The following is a 24,151-nucleotide window of genomic DNA, read 5'->3' as shown; positions in this document are numbered from 1 at the left end:
AAGAATAATTTAACCTTGTTTATGCTATTTTGAACTTGGATGATCAGATGATCACCACATGACATAGCATCTTAAAATATGTACATTTTGTTCTGATGTTTTATCCTTTCTTTTGAAAAAATGATAGAAATCGATTGGTTACTTTTATCTCCTTAAAAAGTAGCATAAGCTATTATTATATAACTGTTTACCAATGGGGCCTATTTTCGCTCGCTCAGAGTATAATTTCTTCTGTACATTTTATTGGTCATAAGTTAAAATAAAACCTATAAAATCCTAGTACCCAAAATGATCTACTTAAAATGATTAAAAAACACCTTTTGGATTGTTGAAATTCTAAATGCTATATTGTGATAGTAGACTGCTATAAACTATCAATGACTTCCTAGTATTTTCTTATTTGACTCATTTCTCTTCCCCTGTCATCCAAAAGACTTGGTGAGCAATGAAAAATTAACCATCGGTTCTCTGTATTTACTGTTTTTGAGATCTTGGTCATTTATCCATGTCATAACAGGGGTAATAAACACCGCTACTATGCTATAAATTACAGTCTTAGATCCTACAGAACAAATTCCACAAAGAAAAATACAAATTTATTGTCCTAGGAAGAAAGGATGTAGTAATCATTTAACATTATTTAGTGCTTTTAACTGTTAATTCTAGCATACATGAAAACCACATTTGAATTTTATTGAAGATATGAAAATGATAGTATTATATTTCCAGTTTGTTTCATAGATACAGATGAAATCCACATACAAATTACTCAGACCATCCATGTCCATCTAGATTTTTACTACATTTCATCTCCCAAATACGTTGTCTAAAGAAATCTATCAAGTCCTGCTGGTTACACAAAATGATGAAATAAGCAAGACATGATTTAAAACTCCAGCTTCTATGTAACAAATTAGCCAAAAAGAAAAATCCTTAGACATCTGTGGTTGAATATCGGTGCCTGGGCTCCTCTGGCTGTGGTTAGAAACTTTGAGAAAAACGTAACCTTTGATACTGAGCTCAGATTGAAGCTCTCTGAATGGGAATGCAAGTATTGTGTTCGTTCTATAGCTCTGAAACCAAGCAAAAGTTTGAAAATGAGCCTTTGTGAAATCGTTTTCAAGAGACATTACTGTGTCTTTGAGAAAAGTGTTTAAAACTCAAGCTGGGGAGAGGGATTAGTGTCCTGACTGTGTGGAGAACTATGAAAGTGTACTATAAAGGCCCTCCTTAACTAAATTATTCTTAAGGGGATACACATATTTAAGAGTATAATTAATAGTAATACTATAAGGAGAATTTATAAAACTACCTATATATGTTGCTATTAGGGAATAAATAGAAATTTTGATTTATTTGAAGGGAAACAGTGGTAACTCAAAGTATTATCTTTGAAAAATCTTTACATTTACTTTTTATATGAAATAAGTGTTCTTTAGAAATATTCCAAAATGAATATGATTCCAAAAGAGAAGTGAAGGGGCATTTAATTATTATAACTATTAATAGTAGACTTTATTCTCAAGCAAATCATCTGGTCTAGGAAAAATAGACAACAGTATAAAGTAGGGGTCCCCAACCCTCGGCCACTGACCAGACCGCAGAGCAGGAGGTGAGTGGCTACTGAGTAAAGTTTCATCTGCTGCTCCACATCGCACACAGTACTGCCTGAACCCTCCTCATCCCCATCCATAGAAAAATTGTCTTCCACAAAACTGTTCCCTGGTGCCAGAAAGGCTGGGGACTGCTGGTATCAAGGAGCAGTCCTTAGCCTTGGGAAGATAACTCAGGCAGATGGATTTTATAACCTGCGTTATGGCTCTAACTCTCCTTAAGTGGAAGAATAAGGGTTTTGCCTTAAAATTCTACCCTGTTCTTTAGATCCAATTCATCATTCTCTTCCTTCTCTTGTATAACTCATTGTTCCTAAAGCACTCATCACTGAGCTGGATGACTGCATAGGGATGGTAGCTTTCATCATGTGTGACAAATAGCTATAAGACTCAGTATTTAATGGTGATTATGAACCGTGATAATGTTAAAAAGATGTCCTGCCCAAGAGAGAGAACAGATACTCCTTATTCTGTTTCTCAAAATCTAGATCCACTTATAATGGGTTAAACAGATGTAATAAAAATGTTTAGGTATCTTTTCAGTATGCTGGGCCTATCAAGATGGCCCTACGGTCATGGATGCCCTTTCTCGGTTTATATGCCTGGTGGTGGTGGTTTGGTGGTTTAATTCTGAAGTTAGCTCTGACTCTAGCGACCCCATGGACTGTAGCCCACCAGGCTCCTCTGATCATGGGATTTTTCCCAGGCAAGAATACTGGAGTGGGTTGGGATCTTCCCAACCCAGGGATTGAACCCACTTCCCTGGTGGCTCAGGGGGTAAAAAATCTGCCTTCAATGCAGGAGATGGAGGTTCAATCCCTGGGTCAGGAAGATTCCCCTGGAGAAGGGAATGGCTACCCACTTTAGTATTATTGCCTACAGAATTCCATAGACTGAGAAGAACAAATTACTTTCCAGTAGGGTAGAACTGTATATGCTTAGGAGACTGGAAAACTGCCACTTGTTTCCATTGTACTTTGGATGTTGAGCAATGACTGAAAGGATTGCAAAACATTTCTACCACACTGGAAAGTGTCTGGATATTGTTTATGTCTTTATTTGGCATGAAATAATAAACTGTCTATTCTTAAATTTTTAATAAAATAATATAAGAAGAAATATGGAGTGAATACGTTACCTGATCTTTCATGGTCTTCCCCAAGTCTTTCACATCCTTCATGTTAATGGCATTCTTCCCTCCCTTTTCCTTTCCCTTCTTCTTGTTTTTCTTTTTGAATAAGCATTTCTTACAGATACAAAAGCAGCAGGTCAGGACTAAAAGGACCGCAACTATGGCTATGGCAATTAAGGCCCATGGTGGCACTGAAAGAAAAAAAAATGTGCAGAGACTATTAATAATGAAGCATTTACGTATGCAAGACCTTTCAATTCACTTGCTGTAAAGCTACTCACTCACCCATTTGTATTTAGTGAGCTCCAGGCACACTGCCGTACGTTGCTTTATCCGTGTTTCCTCTGCCTGTAGTGTATCTATCCTTTCCTCCTCACTCTTCCAGGCATGTCAGATGTCATCTCCTCTCTACAGCTTTCCCTGCTCCTCCAGGCTAGATTTTTATTGACCCATTCCTTCATTTTTTTTGGAGCATATCTCTGGAGTTTGGCTTTTGAATTTAAACCCTGGCTCCCCAGCTTACTAGGTTATGTGACTTTAGGCAAGTTCCTAACCTCTCTCTGTCTCAGTGTCTTCATCTCTTAAGATCTGGTACATATAAACAATGGAATAGTACTCAACCATAAAAAGGAATTAAATTGGGTCCTTTGTACACATGTGGATGGAGCTGGAGAGTGTCATACAGAGTGAAGTAAAAGAGAAAAGCAAATATTCTATATTAATGCAAATATGTGAAATCTAGAAAATGGTATAAATGATCTTTTTTGGAAACCAGAAATAGAGAAACAGATGTCGAGAACAAATGTAAGGGGGAAAGGGGAGAGGTGGGAGGAACTGCAAGGTTGGGATAGACATATATATATGATTGGTTTCATGTATAAAACAGACAACTGATAGTCTTTCTGAAGATTAAAATAAGAGGTAGTGCTTGGCACATGGCAAAAACTTAATAAATATTAGCTGCTGTTGTTACTTATCTATTAAATACTGCAGGTTCTAGTAACATGTTCTGGGCACAGTGGAAGATGTAGACATTAATAATAATAAAAAAAAACAGAAAAGCAAAGCAAAATCCTAACAGCAGAGAAGGTTAGGAAGAAGGACTTGGTGCTCTGAAAGTAGATCATGGGGAGATTTACCCATACAGGGACTCTGGAAGCAGGACAGTGCTTATAAAGCCAGGCTTAGATTCAGGCTTGGCTGCTTACAGGCTGTGTGCCTGGCCAGACTGTTTAACTGTTATGGATTTCTGTTTGCCTCTCTATAATGTGAAGATAATAATGGTACCCATTTCATCTCCTTTCAAGGCTGAGTTAATAGATGGATTGTCTTAGAATGGCATCCAGCACGTAGCAAAAATTCAATGAATATTAGCCATTTTTTAAAAAAATTCAAGGCATGAGGCTAAGTATTGTGGGTGACAGAGCTCAGAATACATGTGGGAACATTAAGCATGCACATATGAAAAAGGGGGTGACAACTGACAGGATTTAGGTAAGAAAATGAGGGAAGGAAGAGAGATTTTTTTAGATAAGAGCATAGACTTCAGATTTACAGGATCTATTTAATAAAGCATATACAAATAAAGATACTCAAACATTTTTTTCTATTACAAGTTGCCCAACTATTAAAAGTAGCTCTATTTTCTCATTTGTTTTCCCCTGCATATGTGCTTATAAAAAATCAGTTCTCATGGAAACATAGAGGATTTCAGTTTGCCTAGAAAGTAATTATTTATCCATTGAGATTAATCAGGAGAAGTAGTAATTAGATTTGTCTGTTGTAATAAAAAAAAAAAAGACATTGGGTACTGAAATGGTAAGGAAAACTGCTGTTTTCTTCTAGTTACGTAAACATCATTAGTATTAATGATTGTTGAACACAAGTCAGGAGTACTCTGATAATGTAAAAACACTTAAAAATTAACTTCTCTTCAAAACTGAGAAAATTCACTCACTTGGCTCCTTTTGCACTTAGCTTCATAGTGGAAAAGACTTACTCTGCATATTATTCTAGCTTATGAAAGACGACTAGATGTTATACACTATGGATGTCTAAAACCATAACTGCTGAAATTGTCTTTTCAGCCAAAGAAAGATTTGTGTGAAAGTTAGAGATGAGCCCTTCAGTTCTGTTGCTCAGTGGTGTCCAACTGGACTGCAGCACACCAGGCTCTCTGTCCATCACCAGCTCGTGGAGTTCACTCAAACTCATGTTCATTGAGTCAGTGATGCCATCCAACCATCTCATCCTTGGTCGTCCCCCTTTCCTCCCACCCTCAATCTTTCCCAGCACCAGGGTCTTTTCCAATGAGTCAGCTCTTCACATTAGGCAGCCAAACTATTAGAATTTCAGCTTCAGCATCAGTCTTTCCAATGAATATTCAGAACTCATTTCCTTTAGGATGGACTGGTTGGACTCCTTGCAGTCCAAGGAACCCTCAAGAATCTTCTCCAACACCACAATTCAAAAGCACCAATTCTTTGGCACTCAGCTTTCTTTATAGTCCAACTCTCACATCCGTACATGACTACTGGAAAAACCATAGCTTTGACTAGATGGACCTTTATTGGCAAAGTAATGTCTCTGCTTTTAATATGCTAAGTTGGTCATAACTTTTCTTCCAAGAAGAATGTGTCTTTTAATTTCATGGCTGCAGTCACTATCTGCAGTGATTTTGGAGCCCCCCAAAATAAAGTCTGTCACTGTTTCCATTGTTTCCCCATCTATTTGCCATGAAATGATGGGACGGGATGCCATGATCTTAGTTTTCTGAATGTTGAGTTTTAAGCCACCTTCTTCACTCTCCTCTTTTGCTTTCATCAGGAGGCTTTTTAGTTCTTCCCTTTCTGCCATAAGGGTGGTGTCATCAGCATATCTGAGGTTATTGATATTTCTCCCGGCAATCTTGATTCCAGCTTCATCCAGCCCAGCATTTGTCATGAAACGCTGCATATGAGTTAAATAAGCAGGGTGACAGTATACAGCCTTGACGTACTCCTTTTCCTATTTGGAACCAGTCTGTTGTTCCATGTCCAGTTTTAACTGTTTCTTTCTGACCTGCATATAGGTTTCTCAAGAGGCAGGTCAGGTGGTCTGGTATTCCCATCTCTCTAAGAATTTTCCATAGTTTGTTGTAAGACATATTTTCTTAGAGTTCTCTAATCTCATTAAGCAATCATATTTTAAAAAAAACATAAAGCAAGCTTATGTAACCAATGATATCATTCACAGTACTTCATTTAAAAGCCTGTAAGTCTTTTGATCTAGTTAAAACCTTGCCATGCATGAATAAGCGAGCCTATGTATTCATTACAGGCAAGACAGTATTAATAATGACCCTTCATTTTGAACCTCGTAAATTATCCTCTTAGTCGGACTTGTGTGATAGTCTCTCAGAGAGCTACATAAAACCCTCTTAAATTACCCAAGGCAAGACAGAGATCATTTGACAACCTAACAAAAAGAAAACAGCCTGTGAAAGCCAAGGAACATTATTTATAAAAGTTAGAGAGGAACAGGATTACAGGAAGAAGTTTGATATACAGTAACTTGAAGGTGAATTATAACCAGTGAAAACCTTTTGGGTTTGACCTCTGTGCCTTATAGTGCTGCTGTCTTCTAGAGTTGCTTTCAGCTGATCTTCTGAATAGCTTAACTTTAACTTTGAAGATGCTATATTAAACATATGAAATGAGCAAAAATTTCCTCACACTATATTGGCATCTTTAGATAGAATTAAAGAGAAAGCCTTAATGCTATCATTTTATGTACCTGTGTGAAAACTGGGCTGAATAGTTAATTATAAAACACCAATTTAAATTAAAAGAAGTTATTGGAATTGAGTTTTCATGTTAATCTTTTTCTGTTTTATAGAGCAACTAAATCTTGAGAATTTGATAAGTTTAGTCAGAAATACTGTCCACAGTATTATTGCCTTGTAGTATTTATGAAAATAAGTTTCAATATTAGTGACCAAACCTCCTGAAATATATTTTGGATTACACCAAAAATTTATTGAAGATCTACTTATTATGGGCCAGCAGCTGTGCTACAGCTTTACATATATAATCTTCACCGAAATTTTGTTCATTACTAAGCAAAGTAATAGTGGGAGAAATTGAAATATGTTTTACATCATTATTAGTTTAAAATGCACATATTATAAATGTGTACAAAGGAAAAATGCTCGTCTGGCTGTGAAGCCTACTTCATAGGACATTTTACTTTTGAAAAAAATGGACAAAATAAATAACAGCATAAGATGCTGCCAAGAGTAATTTCTTTAATATAAAATCTAGTTTCAATAAAAAATAGGCTCATCAAAATATTGCTACTGGCAGAAAGCTATCAATTTGTTTTTATTGCTACCTAAGGATCTTTAGATCTTTTGGAGAAGACTCTTGAGAGTCCCTTGGACTGCAAGGAGATCAGCCCTGGGATTTCTTTGGAGCGAACGATGCTAAAGCTGAAACTCCAGTACTTTGGCCACCTCATGTGAAGAGTTGACTCATTGGAAAAGACTCTGATGCTGGGAGGGATTGGGGGCAGGAGGAGAAGGGGATGACAGAGGATGAGATGGTTGGATGGCATCACTGACTCGATGGACGTGAGTCTGAGTGAACTCCTGGAGTTGGTGATGGACAGGGAGGCCTGGCGTGCTGTGATTCATGGTGTTGTAAAGAGTCGGACACAACTGAGCGACTGAACTGAACTGAAATGAAGGATCTTTATATGGAATTTTACAACATGAATTTTAACATTTAACTTAAGGACCTTTCAGCAGAATATAATAGACTAATGGAAAAACTTTCCATTAAAAATGTTATTTTCATCTTCTAGTTAATGAATTAATCTCACATATCATTTAATCTGAAGGTAAACTGATGCACAAGAATTTAGTCAAAGTCAATTCTGTTTCTGATGTTTAGACTTTGTGGTACCCAGAATAATGACTCAACAATGCCCACATTCTGTTCCCTGGAACCTCTGTATGCGTTACTCAACCGAAAAAAAAAAAAGGGACTTTTCAAATGTGGTCTTGAGATAGTGAGATTATCCTGGGTTATCTGGATGGACTTATGCTCCTTGTAAGTGGGAAAGGGAGGCAAGAGTTTCAGAATCAGAGATATGTGAGGATTCTGTGCTGTTGATTTTGAAGATGGAGGAAAGGACCATGAACCAAGGAAGGCAGATGATCTCTAGAAGCTGGAAAAAGCAAGAAAATGGATCCTGTCCTACAGCATCAACTGTTGCTGACGCATCCTTTCCCGTGCCTGAACTTTAGGCTAGTTACGTGCTTGCTACTGTATTCCAGAGCTGTGCTCCCAACTGCCTAGAGCATGTTCCTTATGAACCTTTTATTATCTTCTCAAACCAGTTCAAAAACTATGTGGCTTTTGTCAGTGCTTCTATAATTTCCTGCCTCTTGGATATTGGGACCATGTGGAAATTCTAACTTCCATATGCAGCTGATTGGAGAGTCTTGTCATTTCTATTTGGATGCATTTTATTCTATTTTTTTACATATATTTTGACTTGGGAGGCCTGACATTACCTCCCATCTGATCTCCCTTCCCTTCAGTTATCGCTTCTCTCCATTTTATCTGTTCATTGTTATCAAACAAAGCTTTCTTTTTACATTTTTTATTGAAGTATAGTTGATTTACAGTGTTGTATTAGTTTCTGCTGTACAGCAGTGACTCAGTTGTACATACATGTGATATCTATTCTTCATATTCTGTTTCATTATGGTTTATCAAAGGGTGTTGAATATAGTTCCCTGTGCTATAGTAGGACCTTGTTTGTGAACAAAACTTTCGAATACATAATTTTCAGTTATTTTGTGCATAGCTTTTATAGTCCTCTGTGATTTGGCCCAGCCCATCTGTCCACCTTTCATTCTCTCTGCTCTCCTATACCCACCTGTAGTCTCATCAGACTGGACAATTTATTGGGCTTTGCTCAATTTTACCCCCATGTTTTTCTAAAGCAGATTCATTCTTTTTCAAAATGGCTGTTCTTTCCCTCTTTAGTCATTTAAATACTACCTGTTTCCCCAAGGCTCAATACAAGCCTCACTGAATGTTGACAGATTTTAAAATACAAATATTGCATATATTTGCTAAAATTCCCCTCTCTCACCTAGTGGGAAATAGGGACCATGTGGTATACACTGGGTGGTCTGTTAGACTGGCATAAAAAACATAAATGATGCAAGGATAAAAAGACAAACCTGTAAAAATGTATAAAAGATATTTAAAAAACTCCTTCCTACACGTGAAATTAACTTCTTGCTGACTTAAAGCTTAGCTCTTTGTAGATTATTCATGACACAAAGCAGTGATATTTAATTCAAACTTAATAAAAATGATTTGGAACCAATTAGAAATAAATTTTCATTAGCAAGTCTTCTGGTGGAGAAAAAACCCCAAACAACTATTTTCCCTTATCAAGAGAGGCTGTTATTTTATGAGAAGTTAGCAGTTTCAAAAAGTAATTATTTAATCAAACAATTACTTACTGAGGATCTACTGTGTGTCAGACTTTTTTCTCAGGTCTGGAATACAGTGGTAAACATGGTTTCTGTAATCATGAAGCTTACTTTTGGCTTCCCAGTTGTTAAAAGTTGCTAAGTTCAGTCCTCAGTACATAATATAGTACATTTTCAGACAGAAACTGCATGGCTTAACACACTCCTGTGGACAGATTTAGAACTCCAGGGGTATGTTTATGGATGAACTCAACTAGTAAATATTCTTCCTATAATAAAAATGTAACACTCAAATTGAAAAGTCTCATTCCTCCCACCCCAGAGAGTTTTGGCCCTAAATAAATTTCTTAAATTATTACTTAAGGGAACCTGACATATACTTTAAAAGAGTAGACACTCCAAATATCCTTTTCTTCAATAGAACAAGAAATATTCTTTTCCTTAATATATGGTAAAATCAAAGATGAAAAAGGGTATTGCACAGAGTACATTTATAAAAGAGAAAATTTTAGCATGACTGATAGCAACCGTGTGTGTCAACTTTACGCTCCCAGATCTGCTCCTCAGACGTGCATTGTGCCTCAGACTTACGGTATGAGCAGTTGGTGAAAAGGGGTTTTTCTAATTTACATGGAAGGTCCTTATGGCTGAGAGGTGGCCTGCTCAAGCTCTCCTAAATTCTGAGCTCTCACCACCAAAGAGATTTATTTTTTTGCCTTCTCTAAAATACCTGACTCAGTACTTTCTGCTTAATGGTGCTCAGTACTATCTGCTTAAGGGTGTTCAGTAAATGAAACCCACATCCCTATGCTCCTTCTTTTTCTTAAAGTTTTTCTGTATTGAAGTATAATTGGGTTACAATATCATGTCAGTTTCAGGTATACAGCAAAGTGATTCATATATATGTGTGTGTGTGTGTATGTTTATATGTATATATATATATATATCTTTTTTCAATTCTTTTTCATTACAGGTTATTACATGATATTGAATATAATTCCATGTAAGACCAAGGTTTTAATCTCAAATTTTATTGCCTTTTGTTCCATCTGTTATAAAAACAAACAAAAGAAAAAAAAAAAAAAAAAGAAACAAATCCTCTACAGCATATAAATATTTACATACATTATTTCCCCCATTTTGAACTAGAAAAAGTGGTCACTACATTCTATATTCTTGACCTCAAGCAGGAGGGAACTGGACAGCTCCTGAGGCCCACCATACCCCCACATTTTTTGCTGTAGGTCAGCTACTCAATTCCATGCCCTAGGCTCTGATTCTCTCCTTTATTTCTAGTTAGCTGCTGCAATCGCCTAGGCTGGCAAACTTTTGGTGGGTTGGCTCATTGGGTTCAAGTTTTAATCAAGGGCAAAACTTAACTGGTTTTGTCTTTCTGCCTTGATTTCACTTTCTAGGGCTGTTCTGCATTTGTTCTCCATTCCATTTCCATTAATTGTATTAAGAAACAACCTTAAAAACTTATCTCTTTTACAAGATGGACAGTATTTTCCTCTCTGGGAAATGTAAGCTTATATATTTACATCAGTCCTTGGTATTTGAGCCAAGAGCCTCAAGATACACAGGTGATATCATTGCTATGGCCACTGTAAAAATTCAGCAATATTTTAAAGAATTTTTTACCTTTCATATATCTCTATTTGTCATATGAGTGCCTCCCCACTGCCCTAAGGTCTGTGTAATTCATTTTATGAATCATTTATATAAAACCTAATTTTAACATTTATTGAAGAATTTGCCAACTTCTAGGTTTACCCCATACAAGCCATCTTTCTATATCATAATATATTGATGTAAGATGCAGAATATCATAGAAAAATAATAACTCTGCTCCTAATCAGCAAGAAAAATAACCTATATTTTTCAAGCTTTGCTTTTAGACTATAAGTAATTAGTAAAAACATAAAAGGATAATTTTTCAAAACTTGGCAAAAAAGCCTTGCATTTTAAAGATTTTCCTAAATTAAAGAATGCAAATGGCAAAAAGTTCTGAAAATATGTGAATTAATATACTCATTAACCACCTCTGGAGACAGAATGTTAAATGCAAAATTTGAAATAGTGTATGAGGTGATTCAGAATACGACTTAAGATTAAACCCACCACTCAAAGATCAGAATGAAGAATTTCTCATTATAGCCTGAAATGGCTTCAAAGATCATCCATCTTTGGCTTCTGGGTATTAAGCTTATTTTTCTTCACTCTTTAGAATGGTGGTTGTAAGCCCCCTTTGAGTTGTATTCTCCTTTTAGCATATGACTAAAGCTTTGAATTCTTGATGGGGAAGTATGTATATATATGTTTTAAAATTTCCACACAACTGGGGAAGTGTGGTACTCTTGTGGAAATCACAGTTCCCTAGATCAACAAGACCACTGGATTCTGAATTAAAAACTCCTATTCTAGAGCATCAGAATAAAACTCAAGATTAGTGAGTTAGGGAGAATGTATTCTTTATTTGGTCATCTAACCTTTTATTTCTGGTGCTAGTGGTAAAAAAGAATCTTCCTACCAAGGCGTACTAATCTGCCTACCAAATCTGCATATCAATATATGCCTACCAGCTGCTTACCAATGTATGCATACAATACTTTGGCCACCTGTTGGGAAGAACTGATTAATTGGAAAAGACCCTGATGCCGGGAAAGATTGAAGGCAGGAAGAGAAGGGGACAACAGAAGATGAGATGGTTGGATGGCATCACCGACTTGATGGACATGATTTTAAGTAAGCTCTGGGAGTTGGTGATGGACAGGGAAGCCTGGCGTGCTGCAGTCCATGGGGTCACAAAGAGTCAGACATGACTGAGCGACTGAACTGACTGACCAGTGTAGATGTGGGCTAAGGGAATGGCAACCTGTTCCAGTAGTCTTGGCTGGGAAATCTATGCACAGAGGAGCCTGGTGGGCTACAGTCCATGGGGTCACAAAGTGTTGGACACGACTGAGCACAACATTTCACTTATTTCTTCTTGGCAACCTGCGGTGTGCTTATACAATGCTGGAAGTGGTGGCAGAAACAAAACACAGAGAAGATGGGCCCCTTTCTCCAAGAGCTTATGAAAACTAACTCCCAGGAAAAAACTGTCCGAGACAGGAGGCAATACAAGTTAAACACAGGAATTCACTGCATTAGATGGGCTCTGTAGGTGGCAGGTTAGAGAAGAGTAAGATAAAAGTCCTAGAGTTCAAGGATGGCTTCATCTGGGAGGTGAGTCTTGAGGTGAGCTCAGAAGCCTTCCATGTTACACAGTGAAAATAGCATTTGGGGAATTTCAGTTTTTTCCTTCCCTTTTTCCCTTCCTGACTCCCTCCCTTCCTATCTGACTCCCTCCTTCTCTTTGTTCTTTTCTCCTTCCTTTCCTTTGAGCTTTAGACTCCTTTTAATCAAACTTTTTACCCAGTGACTATCTTGATAAACAAAACTCTCAATAAGACACAGATATAAATCTATGTTTAGATTTTTAAAAATCATAGTAAATGGAAAGACATTTCCTTGAAGTAAACACAAATAACCTTCAGAATTGCCTTTGTTAGAACACATTTCACATTTCCTCTAACACAGTTCTGTTTAGCTTTTCAGTATGAACCCCTGACAAAAAACAAACTGGGAAATGTGTCTGTATAAATGTGCTGTAAAAATGATCCAAGTCATTGACTGGAGTCAGCTGTGCTGTGATAAGTCTCAGTTGAGACCGACTCTTTGTGACCCCATGGACTGTAGCCCGCCAGGCTCCTCTGTCCATGGGGATTCTCCAGGCAAGAGTACGGGAGTGGGTTGCCATGTCTTCCTCAGGGGGATCTTCCCAACCCAGGGATCAAACCTAGGTCTCCCACTTTGCAGGTGGATTCTTTACCATCTGAGCCACCAGGGAAGCCAGGAGTCAACTAACAGTGGCTTTTTGAGGGGGATGTATTGTGTGAAACGGAGAAGGCAATGGCACCCCACTCCAGTACTCTTGCCTGGAGAATCCCAGGGAGGGGGGAGCCTGGTGGGCTACCGTCTATGGGGTCGCACAGAGTCGGGCACGACTGAAGCAACTTAGCATCAGCAGCATTGTGTGAAAAATAACGTCAGAGAGAGGCTCAATCATTCATTCATCCACTTGAATGTCTATTCAATGCAGTAATTCTCAACACATTGGAGGAACAGTGAAGAAGTTTGAAAGAATTTACTTAATCAACTTACAGTCCAGTTGGGCAGATTTGATTAATAGAAGTGAAGCAATTGTGAACAATATCAGCATGTTAAATGCCAAATTAAATGGTGCCTTTTGTTAGATTCTAATTTTATATGGTCACAGCAATCTTATTCTACTTGTCTAATGAGCACTAGCTTAAAATTGCTTTTAAAAACTTTAAAACTTAATAAAATAGGAAATCAGTTTCTTTGTTCACATATGCTTAAAAAACTTAACACAAAATAAGACTTCAGTAAAATACATTGCTTTGATAGACAGGAAATCACAACCTACACATTGCTGATTTTTTCTTTTTTTAACCAGAACCTCTATTCGTTGATTTAAAATGCACTGTGCTGCTGAACAAATTCAGTCCCTGCTGACAACTGATTAAGGTCATGGATATTTCTTGCTTTAGCAAGGCTCAGTCATTACCCAAAGTTAGTTGACTCAAAGCCATTTTATCTGCACAGATATTAATCAAATAACTAATTTTATAAAATGTCTGCAATAATTGTCAGCTATCAATGATAAGGCCAAGTCATCCATATCTTCATGATATTGGACAGTCTGAAATTTGACATGGAAAATGATGTTGAGTCTTTAGGCAGAGATAAGGGCCCTGCACAACTTTCAGGGGATTTAGATAAGGCTCCAGAATCAGCTCAGGAGCTTGCTGTCTGCTGCGTCCAGGGAGAAGTGTGTTGGTGAACATGGAGGGTTGCCAGGTAAGTTGGCAGATGTGAAAGCAATTCACGGGCTAATCAGTGCTGAAGCCCTTGGAAGTTCGTAACATTTTTCAATCATGCTGTGGACAACACAATTTCCTGGTTAAAGGGAAATCCATTTATCTTGTAACATTTGCAGCATGTCTTTCTTGAGTTTTGATTTCTAAGTTCAAAACTAATAAAGAATTATGTCTCAGATTGTTCTTCCCCTAGTAGAAGCTAACTTTCTTCTTGACCTTGATATGTAAGGGCTTCAAAATAAGCATCTCTTGGATTTCAGTCCAATTAATATTTGATTTTATTTTGATGCTTTGAATTAGGTCAACCATGTATTTAATCTGTTTTCTGTCGTTGGCAAAGATGGCCAAGAAAAAAGACTATTCCAAGAATTGAACATGGCACCTGTTGTTAACTTTGGGATAATTCAATAGTTGAGAGTCTATTTGTTTCTTTACTCAGCAATTTAATATTATTAGGATGAAATACAATTATGATAAAATAATGTCAGCTGAATGGGCAGATATGTTCCCTGCTTCCCTATGCTCTTTTATAACAGAAGAAACAAACAAAAGGACCGTTGCCTTTATTATCTGCTGTTTGGAAGGATCCCCTCCTCCCCCATACTTCCTGTTTAGTATTCTAGGAGCAAACACTGCATTTTTAGAATGCCCTGTAACTTGGAGAGATTTGATTGTACTGACAGGAGAACTGTGTGGTTGCCATGCATGAGCGAAGAAGGGCAGGACTTTCGAGTCTTTCCAGTCATGAAAGCAAAGAGTCAGGTTCATTAATTCCATTACTATACAAAGTGACAGGTAGACAACAGTGAAAACAAAGCTGCTTGCTTGTCTAGCTCTCCACAGGACATTTTTTCCTTGATGATCCAACGGACTGCTGCTGCTGCAGACTACACTTATTAATTTTCCTCTCCAACTGTTGTTTTCTCTGTTTGTCTCAATCTATTTCTCCCCATGGCAGTTTTATCTGTCCAATTCTCAATTTGTAGCATTATCTTTTTGTTTCCTGGTTCTTGGATGTGAACTTCCATTTTTAGTTACAGCTCCCATGACCCTTGATTTCCTGTTTCTGGCTTTTGACAGGGTTTCCCCTATGCTGGTCAGTTGTGTATATGGTGACTTTTTATATATCCGTTTTTTCCTTTTAATTATGATTTTTCTTCTGTGCAGAGCTCATGCTTTGAAGCACTGCAACAGTGAGCAGTTGTCAAAGTCCTGCACAGCTGTTGGTTTTTGTAGTTTCTGGCAAATCTCCACTAAGAACGTAGAATCCCCTTTACGCTCCTCATTAAACTCAGCTAAACTCAGTCATTTCTTCCTCTGAATGACGACCATTAGACTTCCTCCAAATGTCCACCCCCTGAGTAATACCACGCAGGGGCATTTACATTGTCTCTCATCCACATTCATTTATGCCTTCTGACTTGCATTATCACATCTTGATCCACGGTTTCTAGTATCTTTGTTATTTGTCTCTTCAACATGAAGATGCTATATGAAGAGGGATACTATTATCTTTCTTTCCGTTGCCTTCTATGAAGTATCAGTTGGTTTGGGTACATGGTAAGTCTTAAGAAATGCTTACTGAATAAATGAAAGTATAATCAGAGGTGGAGACAACCTTCTTCAAATACTTTTTACACATAGTGAGGGCCTGGCTCCTGGGACATCTTGTTGAAACTAAAACACACTCTTTATTTATTTATTTTTTTCAGTTTTATTTATTATTATTTTTTTACTTTACAATATTGTGGTGGTTTTTGCCATACATTGACATGAATCCGCCATGGGTGTACACGTGTTCCCCATCCTGAACCCCCCTCCCATCGCCCTCCCCATCCCATCCCTCTGGGTCGTCCCAGTGCACCAGCCCCGAGCACCCTGTATCATGCATTGAACCTGGACTGGTGATTCGTTTCACATATGATAATATACATGTTACAATGCCATTCTCCCATATCATCCCACCCTCGCCCTTTCCCACAGAGTCCAAAAGACTGTTCTATACATCTGTGTCTCTTTTGCTGTCTCACATACAGGGTCATCGTCACCATCTTTCTAAATTCCGTATATATGTGTAAAACATACACTTTAAAAAAATTACAGATTAAATCCTGTTAAGACTTCAAAGACGTATCAACTTTTCTAGATTATTTAGAAAATCTGTGCAAGCATCCTTTATTTTTTTAATTCTAGGCAGACTATGGAAAAAGCAGCAAACTGGCTCATTTTTTCCTGTCAATTATTTTTTCTAAATAGTTTTTATGTTGTATATCCCCTTCAAAGTTTCTCTTAAAATTGTACTAGTGATGCTGATATGGTTTTCCTTTTCTTATATTAAGTCTCTGCAGTATCTCCTCATTCAACCTCTCATTTATAAAGTTCTTGCGTTTTGTGACACTTTCACATTACCTCAACTGATTTGACCCTAAAAGCCAAATTGTAGAGTAGCTAAAGTAGATACCGTAAGTAGATCTCCATTTTATAGATCAGAACACTGTGGATTTGAACTATGGTTTCTGTAATGTGATTTCTTTTAGAGTGGGATAATACTTAAGTCATTGGGGTTTAATTTTCATGCTCTTATATATTCTGTCATTCTATATAGAAATGAGCAAATATTCACTAAACTGCTAAGAACAGTTTAGTTTTGTGAACATACTTATATGTTACTGTCTGGCTTCTTTTGACTGAAATCATTTTTAATTGTTTATACCAAATCAATAAAATCATGTGTCAAAAGATACTGATAATAATTATAATAACTAGGCAACATCAGATATAACATAGATCATGCCACTTAAATTACCAAATCAATTTCATCAAGTTATTTAGACTTCCTGAACTTGTTTCACTATCTGTAACAAGGGAGCTGGGTGAAGCAAGGAAATAATTATATAAACTCTGATTTGTGATATGTACATTTATGACATACAGAGTACTTAGAATGGGAAATAATATGAAGGAAAGTTTAAAATGTCAGTTAGTATTATTTGCCAGCAATTCCTATTAAATTTCACAACTTAAATGCTTAAAACTTGGCTGAGAAAACAAGTTCTAAAATTTAGGTTAGATAAAAGATGAAAAACAAGTAATTTTGTATGCATTATACAACTCCCAGTATACTCAATGTTTTCTGCCTTAACACTATATTAGAATGTCAGGGTAACATTCTAAAATCAAGATTGCTGTCAAAAAAACTGAAAGGCAAAGCATTTTGGTAGTGATCAAGCTATTCATGGGTAAATAATAGAATGCATAAATCATACTCTGGGGGAGAATAAATAATAGTCCCTCAGAACTGCAGCAGCCAACAAATGGTTATGCTATTCAAATATTGCAAGCAGCATTAGGATAATATTAAATTTGTATTAATGGAAATAAACACGTACTACTTTGCATTTTCAATAATTTGTCAATCCAGCCAACACTTCCTGAGGTAAATGTTTTAATATAGCAGTAAAGAAATCAGTGGAAGGATTTTTTACTCTTTCTACTGGCAGAATGGTAGATTTTGCTTGAAGTCGCTCCCCATTCTATAGTTCAACATGCTCTTGAATGCTGTTTTTCTTTCTCCTTAAAAATTAGCCAAGTATTGTAAGTGATTGAAAAGCTATCTTGAATTCAGCATTATGTTCAGTAATTACTTACATACACATTTAAATTATAATGATCAATTTCTATTAAGAACAAACTTTGATCTTACACCATTTGTTTCCACTGAATAATTTATAAAACAGTTGGGTTTATTATTTCATTTAGGCAATATTATCTTCATTCATAGATGGTAAATCTGAAGTACCCAAAATAATATGACTGTCCTAAGATTCTGGGAAAAAACCACGACCCAGTCTCAAGCTCAGTCTTTTGAACATTGAGCTGTTTGTACTAATCCAATTGTTGATGATTCTTATTTCAAATCAATCAACAATGTTAGGATTTAAACTTACCTAGGATCATAATTTTTGGTCATTTACTATTTAAATCATTCCAATGTCATATTCATTTATAGAAAACCTTTATTTTCTTCTGGCTTTGCTCATTATTTTCAAGAAAATAAAGTTAGGAGCCTATAGTTTTCTTTTGATGATTTTGACTAGAACTGAAAATTAGCTGACATTATGATTTAGTAAAATAGTGAAATAGCTAGAGGATTTTCTTTGAAGATTGAAGGCTATGGAACTTAATGGAAGGGATGGCTGTGTTCCCCACCCCCCGCAGTATTTTGCTTATGTTGTAACCATCAAAGTCCGGAGAAGACAATGACACCCCACTCCAGTACTCTTGCCTGGAAAATCCCATGGACAGAGGAGCCTGGTGGGCTGCCATCTATGGGGTTGCACAGAGTCAGACACGACTGAGTGACTTCACTTTCACTTTTCACTTTCATGCATTGGAGAAGGAAATGGCAACCCACTCCAGTGTTCTTGCCTGGAGAATCCCAGGGATGGGGGAGCCTGGTGGGCTTCCGTCTATGGGGTTGCACAGAGTTGGACACGACTGAAGTGACTTAGCAGCAGCAGCAACCATCAAAGTCAAGATCCTGGTTGCTGTGCAAATATTGCAATGTTAACATGTACCCTTGGAGGGTCACTAAGTCCAGATACTGCCTGGAAGAAATAGAATTATCTTACTAGACAGTGGCCTTCTATGATTCTTTGGAAAAGGATAGTAGATCCATTACTTAACATATTGAGGCAAATGCCTTTCAAGCAATATAAATTTTATATTTGAAATTCATCTTAATGATTTCAAATGAAATTATAAAAATTGGAGAAATCTGTGAACTGATGTGGGTAAATCTTTTTGACTAAAGGTCAAACTATTATCTCTGAAAAAAGATGTTTAAATTAAATATTGATGGACAGAAAGGAAGAAAATATAGCACTGAACACAAAACAGATCATCATCAGAAGTATCTTGAGGGGGGAAAAAAAAAAAGAATGGAGAGTGTTATCTCCTTTTGAAAAAGCATCCCACTAATCTCAGAAGGATAGCTCACTGACTTAAAAGTGGCAATTGATTGCACTAAGTCATTTCTTTAATCAGTGGTCTTAGAAGTTCTATCATGCGTTGAGACAACTAGAACAAAACCAGGAATGCATTTTATGGACATTGCACAAGGGGCAGCAAGTGACCCTGTGTGTGATAACTCGGGTCAGCCCCACTTTGCACCCAGGGATCCTAATGTCACCCTTGCTCCTTCTTGAAGCACATGATTCTGCCTTGTGCCTTGGTTTTCTTTTTTCCATTCACGCTACCTCCTCTTGTGCATATAGGATAATGTGGAGGCGTCAAAAGAGGGAAGAATACAGTACAGAGTTTGGGGAAGCTATTTTGAGGTGATATGTTCTTTGGCACTTTTTCTGATTGTCTCTGAGCAGCCATCTAAATAGTGAAACGGGGTTGGGGGTGGTGGGGAGCTTGTAAGTGGTCTAAGAGTTGCATGCATTTCCAGAAGAGCTGAAGAGCCATCTCGGCTTCAACAGTGCAAAGGAGGAGGCATCAAAAGCATTTTCACCTCCTGGCTCCTCAATTGTGAGAAGGGTGTCAGTTGCTTTACTTAAGGGTTGTTTGGGTGAGAATCTTAGGTAAATTGCAAAAATACAAATGTGAAAATAATTAAGATGAGCTTAAAGAAGCAGATTGTTTTGTAAAGTTTCAGTCATCTTTGTAATTGGACATGTGGCATGATTACATAATGTTTAATGTAGAAAGTGATCTTGGCTCTGGTCCTCACCCCAGTCTACCCCAACCAAAACCAAAGATTTTACAACAGCAGATGTTAACACCTATGGCTGAGAAAATATTAGGGGAGAGCCATGAGGCTGGCGTCAGACAGAAGTGTTTTCCTTCAGGAAGATGAGATGGTGTTCATTTTGAGTGATTTTGTGGTTCTCTAGGCAAAAGTCCAACTATGGTATAAAACAAAATAGGTTTCTTGGAAAAAATGCCAAGCATAAGGAGAAAAAGTCTTGTCAACACAACTAATCAGAATCACAATTAGTATACCATAATGGAAAATAAGTTTCTGACATGGCTGAAACATAATGATTATTTGATTGCTATTCTAAAGCAACACCCAAGAGTTTTACCTTTCTAAATGTGAATAGATTTGGATTAATTTTCCTCATAGAGCAGTTATTTTGGCTGCTTATATGTCAATACAATTTGATTTTTCATTAAGACAAATGTTTTTGTGTGAATTTTAATAAATGTGAAATGGAATAACTGAAACAGTAGAATCATGGAATATCAATTATAATGCTATATATTACTTCAACTCATAATGGTATACTAAAAGGTAGTCGAGGTGTAGAGTCAGAGAATACTGTGTTGTAAGCACTGCTAGTCTTTTTCTTCTTTGAGCCTCTTATTTCTCTATGTGAGAAGTGGGACTAATAACACCACAGTAAGAATCGAGAAAATTCCATGAGATATCACCATCTGACACTTGGCACACAGATGAAGTTTAGTAAATGCTAATTCTCTTTCCCATTTTATAGGAAAAGAAATATGTATCAAATTTTGTTCAAAAACTGTAATACTTTTCATGCGGAAAGTATTTCTTGGTAACATGTTTAAAATGATTAGACCCAAGTAATAAAACTATATGAAACCTGCTGTGCTCCCTCTAAAGATCTGGTTCTCTTTGCCTCTCAAAAATTAAAAGAAAAGAAAATTGGCCCAATGTAATTGCTACAAGTTGGAAGGAATATAGATAATTTGGAGTTAACTCAGTATCAAATAAAGAAGACATTTAAATCTTTTTAGTCAGTGGGACTTATGAGGGAATTAAGGACCTGTTTTCTGTTTTCCATGAAGGGAGAATGAACAAAAATAAACAGAATGTAACAGAGGAGATTGAACATATTGGGGTCAGAGAAGTAGAAATCTCTTAGCTTTAAGTATCGATATAGACTGAAAATTTTAAAAACAGTAGATCTTATGGACTCTGTGGGAGAGGGAGAGGGTGGAGAGATTTGGGAGAATAGCATTGAAACATGTATAATATCATGTATGAAACGAGTCGCCAGTCCAGGTTCGATGCACGGTACTGGATGCTTGGGGCTGGTGCACTGGGACGACCCAGAGGGAGGGTAGGGGAGGGAGGACGGAGGAGGGTTCAGGATGGGGAACACGGGTGTACCTGTGGCGGATTCATTTCGATATTTGGCAAAACTAATACAATATTGTAAAGTTTAAAAATAAAATAAAATTAAAAAAAAAGAAAACCTAACTGAATCAAAAAAAAAAAAAAGTAGATCTGATACAGATCATGAAATCTTAGAGGCAACGAAGGCTGTCAAGAAATGATGCCTGGACATCACTTATACTGTCTCGCTGGGTTTTAAGCGTGTGGTCTTAAAGTATATTAATTCCTGTTTGAGAAACCTGCATATTAAAAAAAAAATCTTGAACTGTAGTTGGTTTGCAATGTTGCTAATTTCTGCTGTACAGCAAAGTGATTCAGTTACATACATACACATATATATTTTTCATATTTTCCATTTATGATTTATCATAGGATATTGAATATATTGTTTCCTATTCTATACAGTAGGATCTTGTTTTATCCATTCTCTATAACCCCATCTATTGAATCTATTAACCGCTACTCCCACTCCCTCCCTCTCCCAGGGAAAACTGCATATTACTAGAAGACTACTGAGCACCAAGGCTTTTGGCGCCTCAAACAGGGGCAGGCAGGAGAGGGGATGTGAGGGACTGCCCACGGAGGCTCAGGCCCTAACAGTGGGGTGACCCCTGGGCCATGCTGAGTGGTTCAAGATGATTTCAGTAAGCAGAGTTTCTCCAGCTAGAGGGAATTACTAGATGATCGTCAAAGTGAGACTCTATGCTTTGACCTCATAATATGGTCAGATATTGTAACATAATAAAATTACTTCTCTTTCCCTTTAACAGGATGGCTTGAGACCTAGGTCTATGGGGAAAAATAAGATATTTCTATAAAAACAGAATATTACATTTTTCCCTTAGGAAAATGATCCAGCATTTACATATGAAGAGTCCTTAATTTCAGCTTTTGAATATTTGATCATTGAGAAGTATGGAGTAGAGGAAAATAAAATGGGATTTAGGATTTACAAGAAGGATCTCAGCCACATGAGAGAATTAAAACCTGGGAAAGGTGAGGTGCTCATGGCTTAGCACCATCCTAGGCACGAGATGCAGTTTTAGTGTAGAAAAATGGAACTACCAGAACAAAGCAGAATTTTCTCTTACTGTTCATTTTATGAACCTTGTAGAGTTGCTGTCACTTTATGGGTGTCAAGACTGATTTTAAAATGCTTACATTTTGATTCCATAAATATGATTTTTTAAGCTAAATTTTATTTTTTATTGAAGTATTAGTTGATTGTACAATGTCATGTTAATTTCCGGTGTACAGCACAGTAATTCGTTATACATAAATATATTCCTTTTCAAAGTCTTTTCCCTTGTAAGTTATTACAAAATACTGAGTATAGTTCCCTTTTCTATACAGCAGGTCCTTGTTGATTATTTTATGTACACTAGTGTGTATATATTAATTCCAAACTCCTAATTAAACCTGAATTTCTTAAGTAGCATTGCATCCATATGGAATTTTATGGTGTTTGTGGTTTTCTGAGGGAGCACCTTGGGCATCAGTTTCTGAAGGCATTTTGGTGTGTATGCATGTGAAGTAAGCCACCAATAAAAATTTCTTCTCAGAAGATTTCTGTACTATTAAAACTGCATTATTATGAGTAGGAGAAAACCAACAAAGTCTTTGAAATTCCTTTTCTTTGCGGTTCAATGAAATAGCTTTTTTCTCTAAATGCTTATTTACTTCAACTAGTCGTGACAAGATACTCATTTAGAATACTTGCCAAATTCAAAGCATCCAAGAGAACTTGACTGAAATTGATCAAAATGAAGTAAATCCAACAGAACTATAGCAGATAAATGAGAAGTTCTACTCCGAATTTTACCAAAACAACGCTGCATTTGAATTTATCCAAGGCCATGGAAAATAAGGAACAGTGACATTAAAACAAACAAAAATCTTTTTCCCAATTAGACTCAGCAAGTTTTGCTTTCTGGCTGCGAATCCCTGTAGGAAAAATAAGTATTTCTAAATCTTAGTTGTTTTTGCTCCTTGCCTCCTATATCTCCATATAATCAAGTCCTTTTGGAAAAGAAAGCTGAGCTTTTTAAAATGGCACAGTTATGACAGAAGTGAGAAATTCTCCTTTTACTTAATCGCTCTCTTATTTTACATGCCTCATTTAACCTTTAAGCCTACAAGTGTTAGAATATATAAAATTCAGAATATATAATAAATAGGAAATTCAATTGAATGCCAGTTATTGTGTCTATAATATATAAAAACTGTGGATGTACTTTCACCTTGTTTTAAATTTAGAAGTCTGAATTACATGTTCTTGTACAACTCTAAATGTTCACTCCTGGTGTTCATGTGAAAAGAAGAATTTTTCTTAATGGGAAGAATGTAAAATGATCGAATGAATACAGACAGGAGAGAGGAGAAAGAAAAACCCCAGGTTCAAATTGGCTATATGCTGAATGTTTAAATTGATTTCTACTGAACATTTCCATCATTTTATGTGAAAGAAGTTTCCATTTTCTTCAGATTCTGTTTTCCCTTTATTGATCACTGAACTTTCACATCACCTCTCTCAAAATTTCCTTACAAATGGCTCATAATTCTGTTACTTTATGAAGTCACTTCTTTATATCTTTCCTTTCCTCATCAGTACACAATATATAGGGAATATTGTGTGTACTGTGACAGCACATGCGATTTTATATTCAGCTTTTTTCATTATGAATATTCACATGATACTACATGGACTTTAATTCTTTCCAACATTATTACAATTTAAGTCAAGCAAAAAGGAATAAAGTGTGAGGTCCATTTACCTCACACCAAGCTGAAAAACTTATAAGATGATGACTGCAG

At 36.7% G+C, this 24,151-nt stretch overlaps 1 protein-coding gene across 1 annotated transcript in view; it reads right to left on the bottom strand.

Annotated features, from left to right (window-relative positions):
- Nucleotides 1–24,151, bottom strand: part of SYT1 (synaptotagmin I) — a 229,162-nt gene that overhangs the window by 167,626 nt on the left and 37,385 nt on the right. Inside the window, exon 2 of the mRNA XM_010832008.1 lies at nucleotides 2,752–2,936. Within this exon, the coding sequence (XP_010830310.1) occupies nucleotides 2,752–2,936 (185 nt within the window). The remainder of the gene's footprint in view (nucleotides 1–2,751; nucleotides 2,937–24,151) is intronic.

Source organism: Bison bison, unplaced genomic scaffold (assembly GCF_000754665.1).
Source record: "Bison bison bison isolate TAMUID 2011002044 unplaced genomic scaffold, Bison_UMD1.0 scf7180017864535, whole genome shotgun sequence".
In the NCBI taxonomy this organism is placed as follows: domain Eukaryota; kingdom Metazoa; phylum Chordata; class Mammalia; order Artiodactyla; family Bovidae; genus Bison; species Bison bison.
This window is presented reverse-complemented; position numbering and strand designations above follow the sequence as displayed.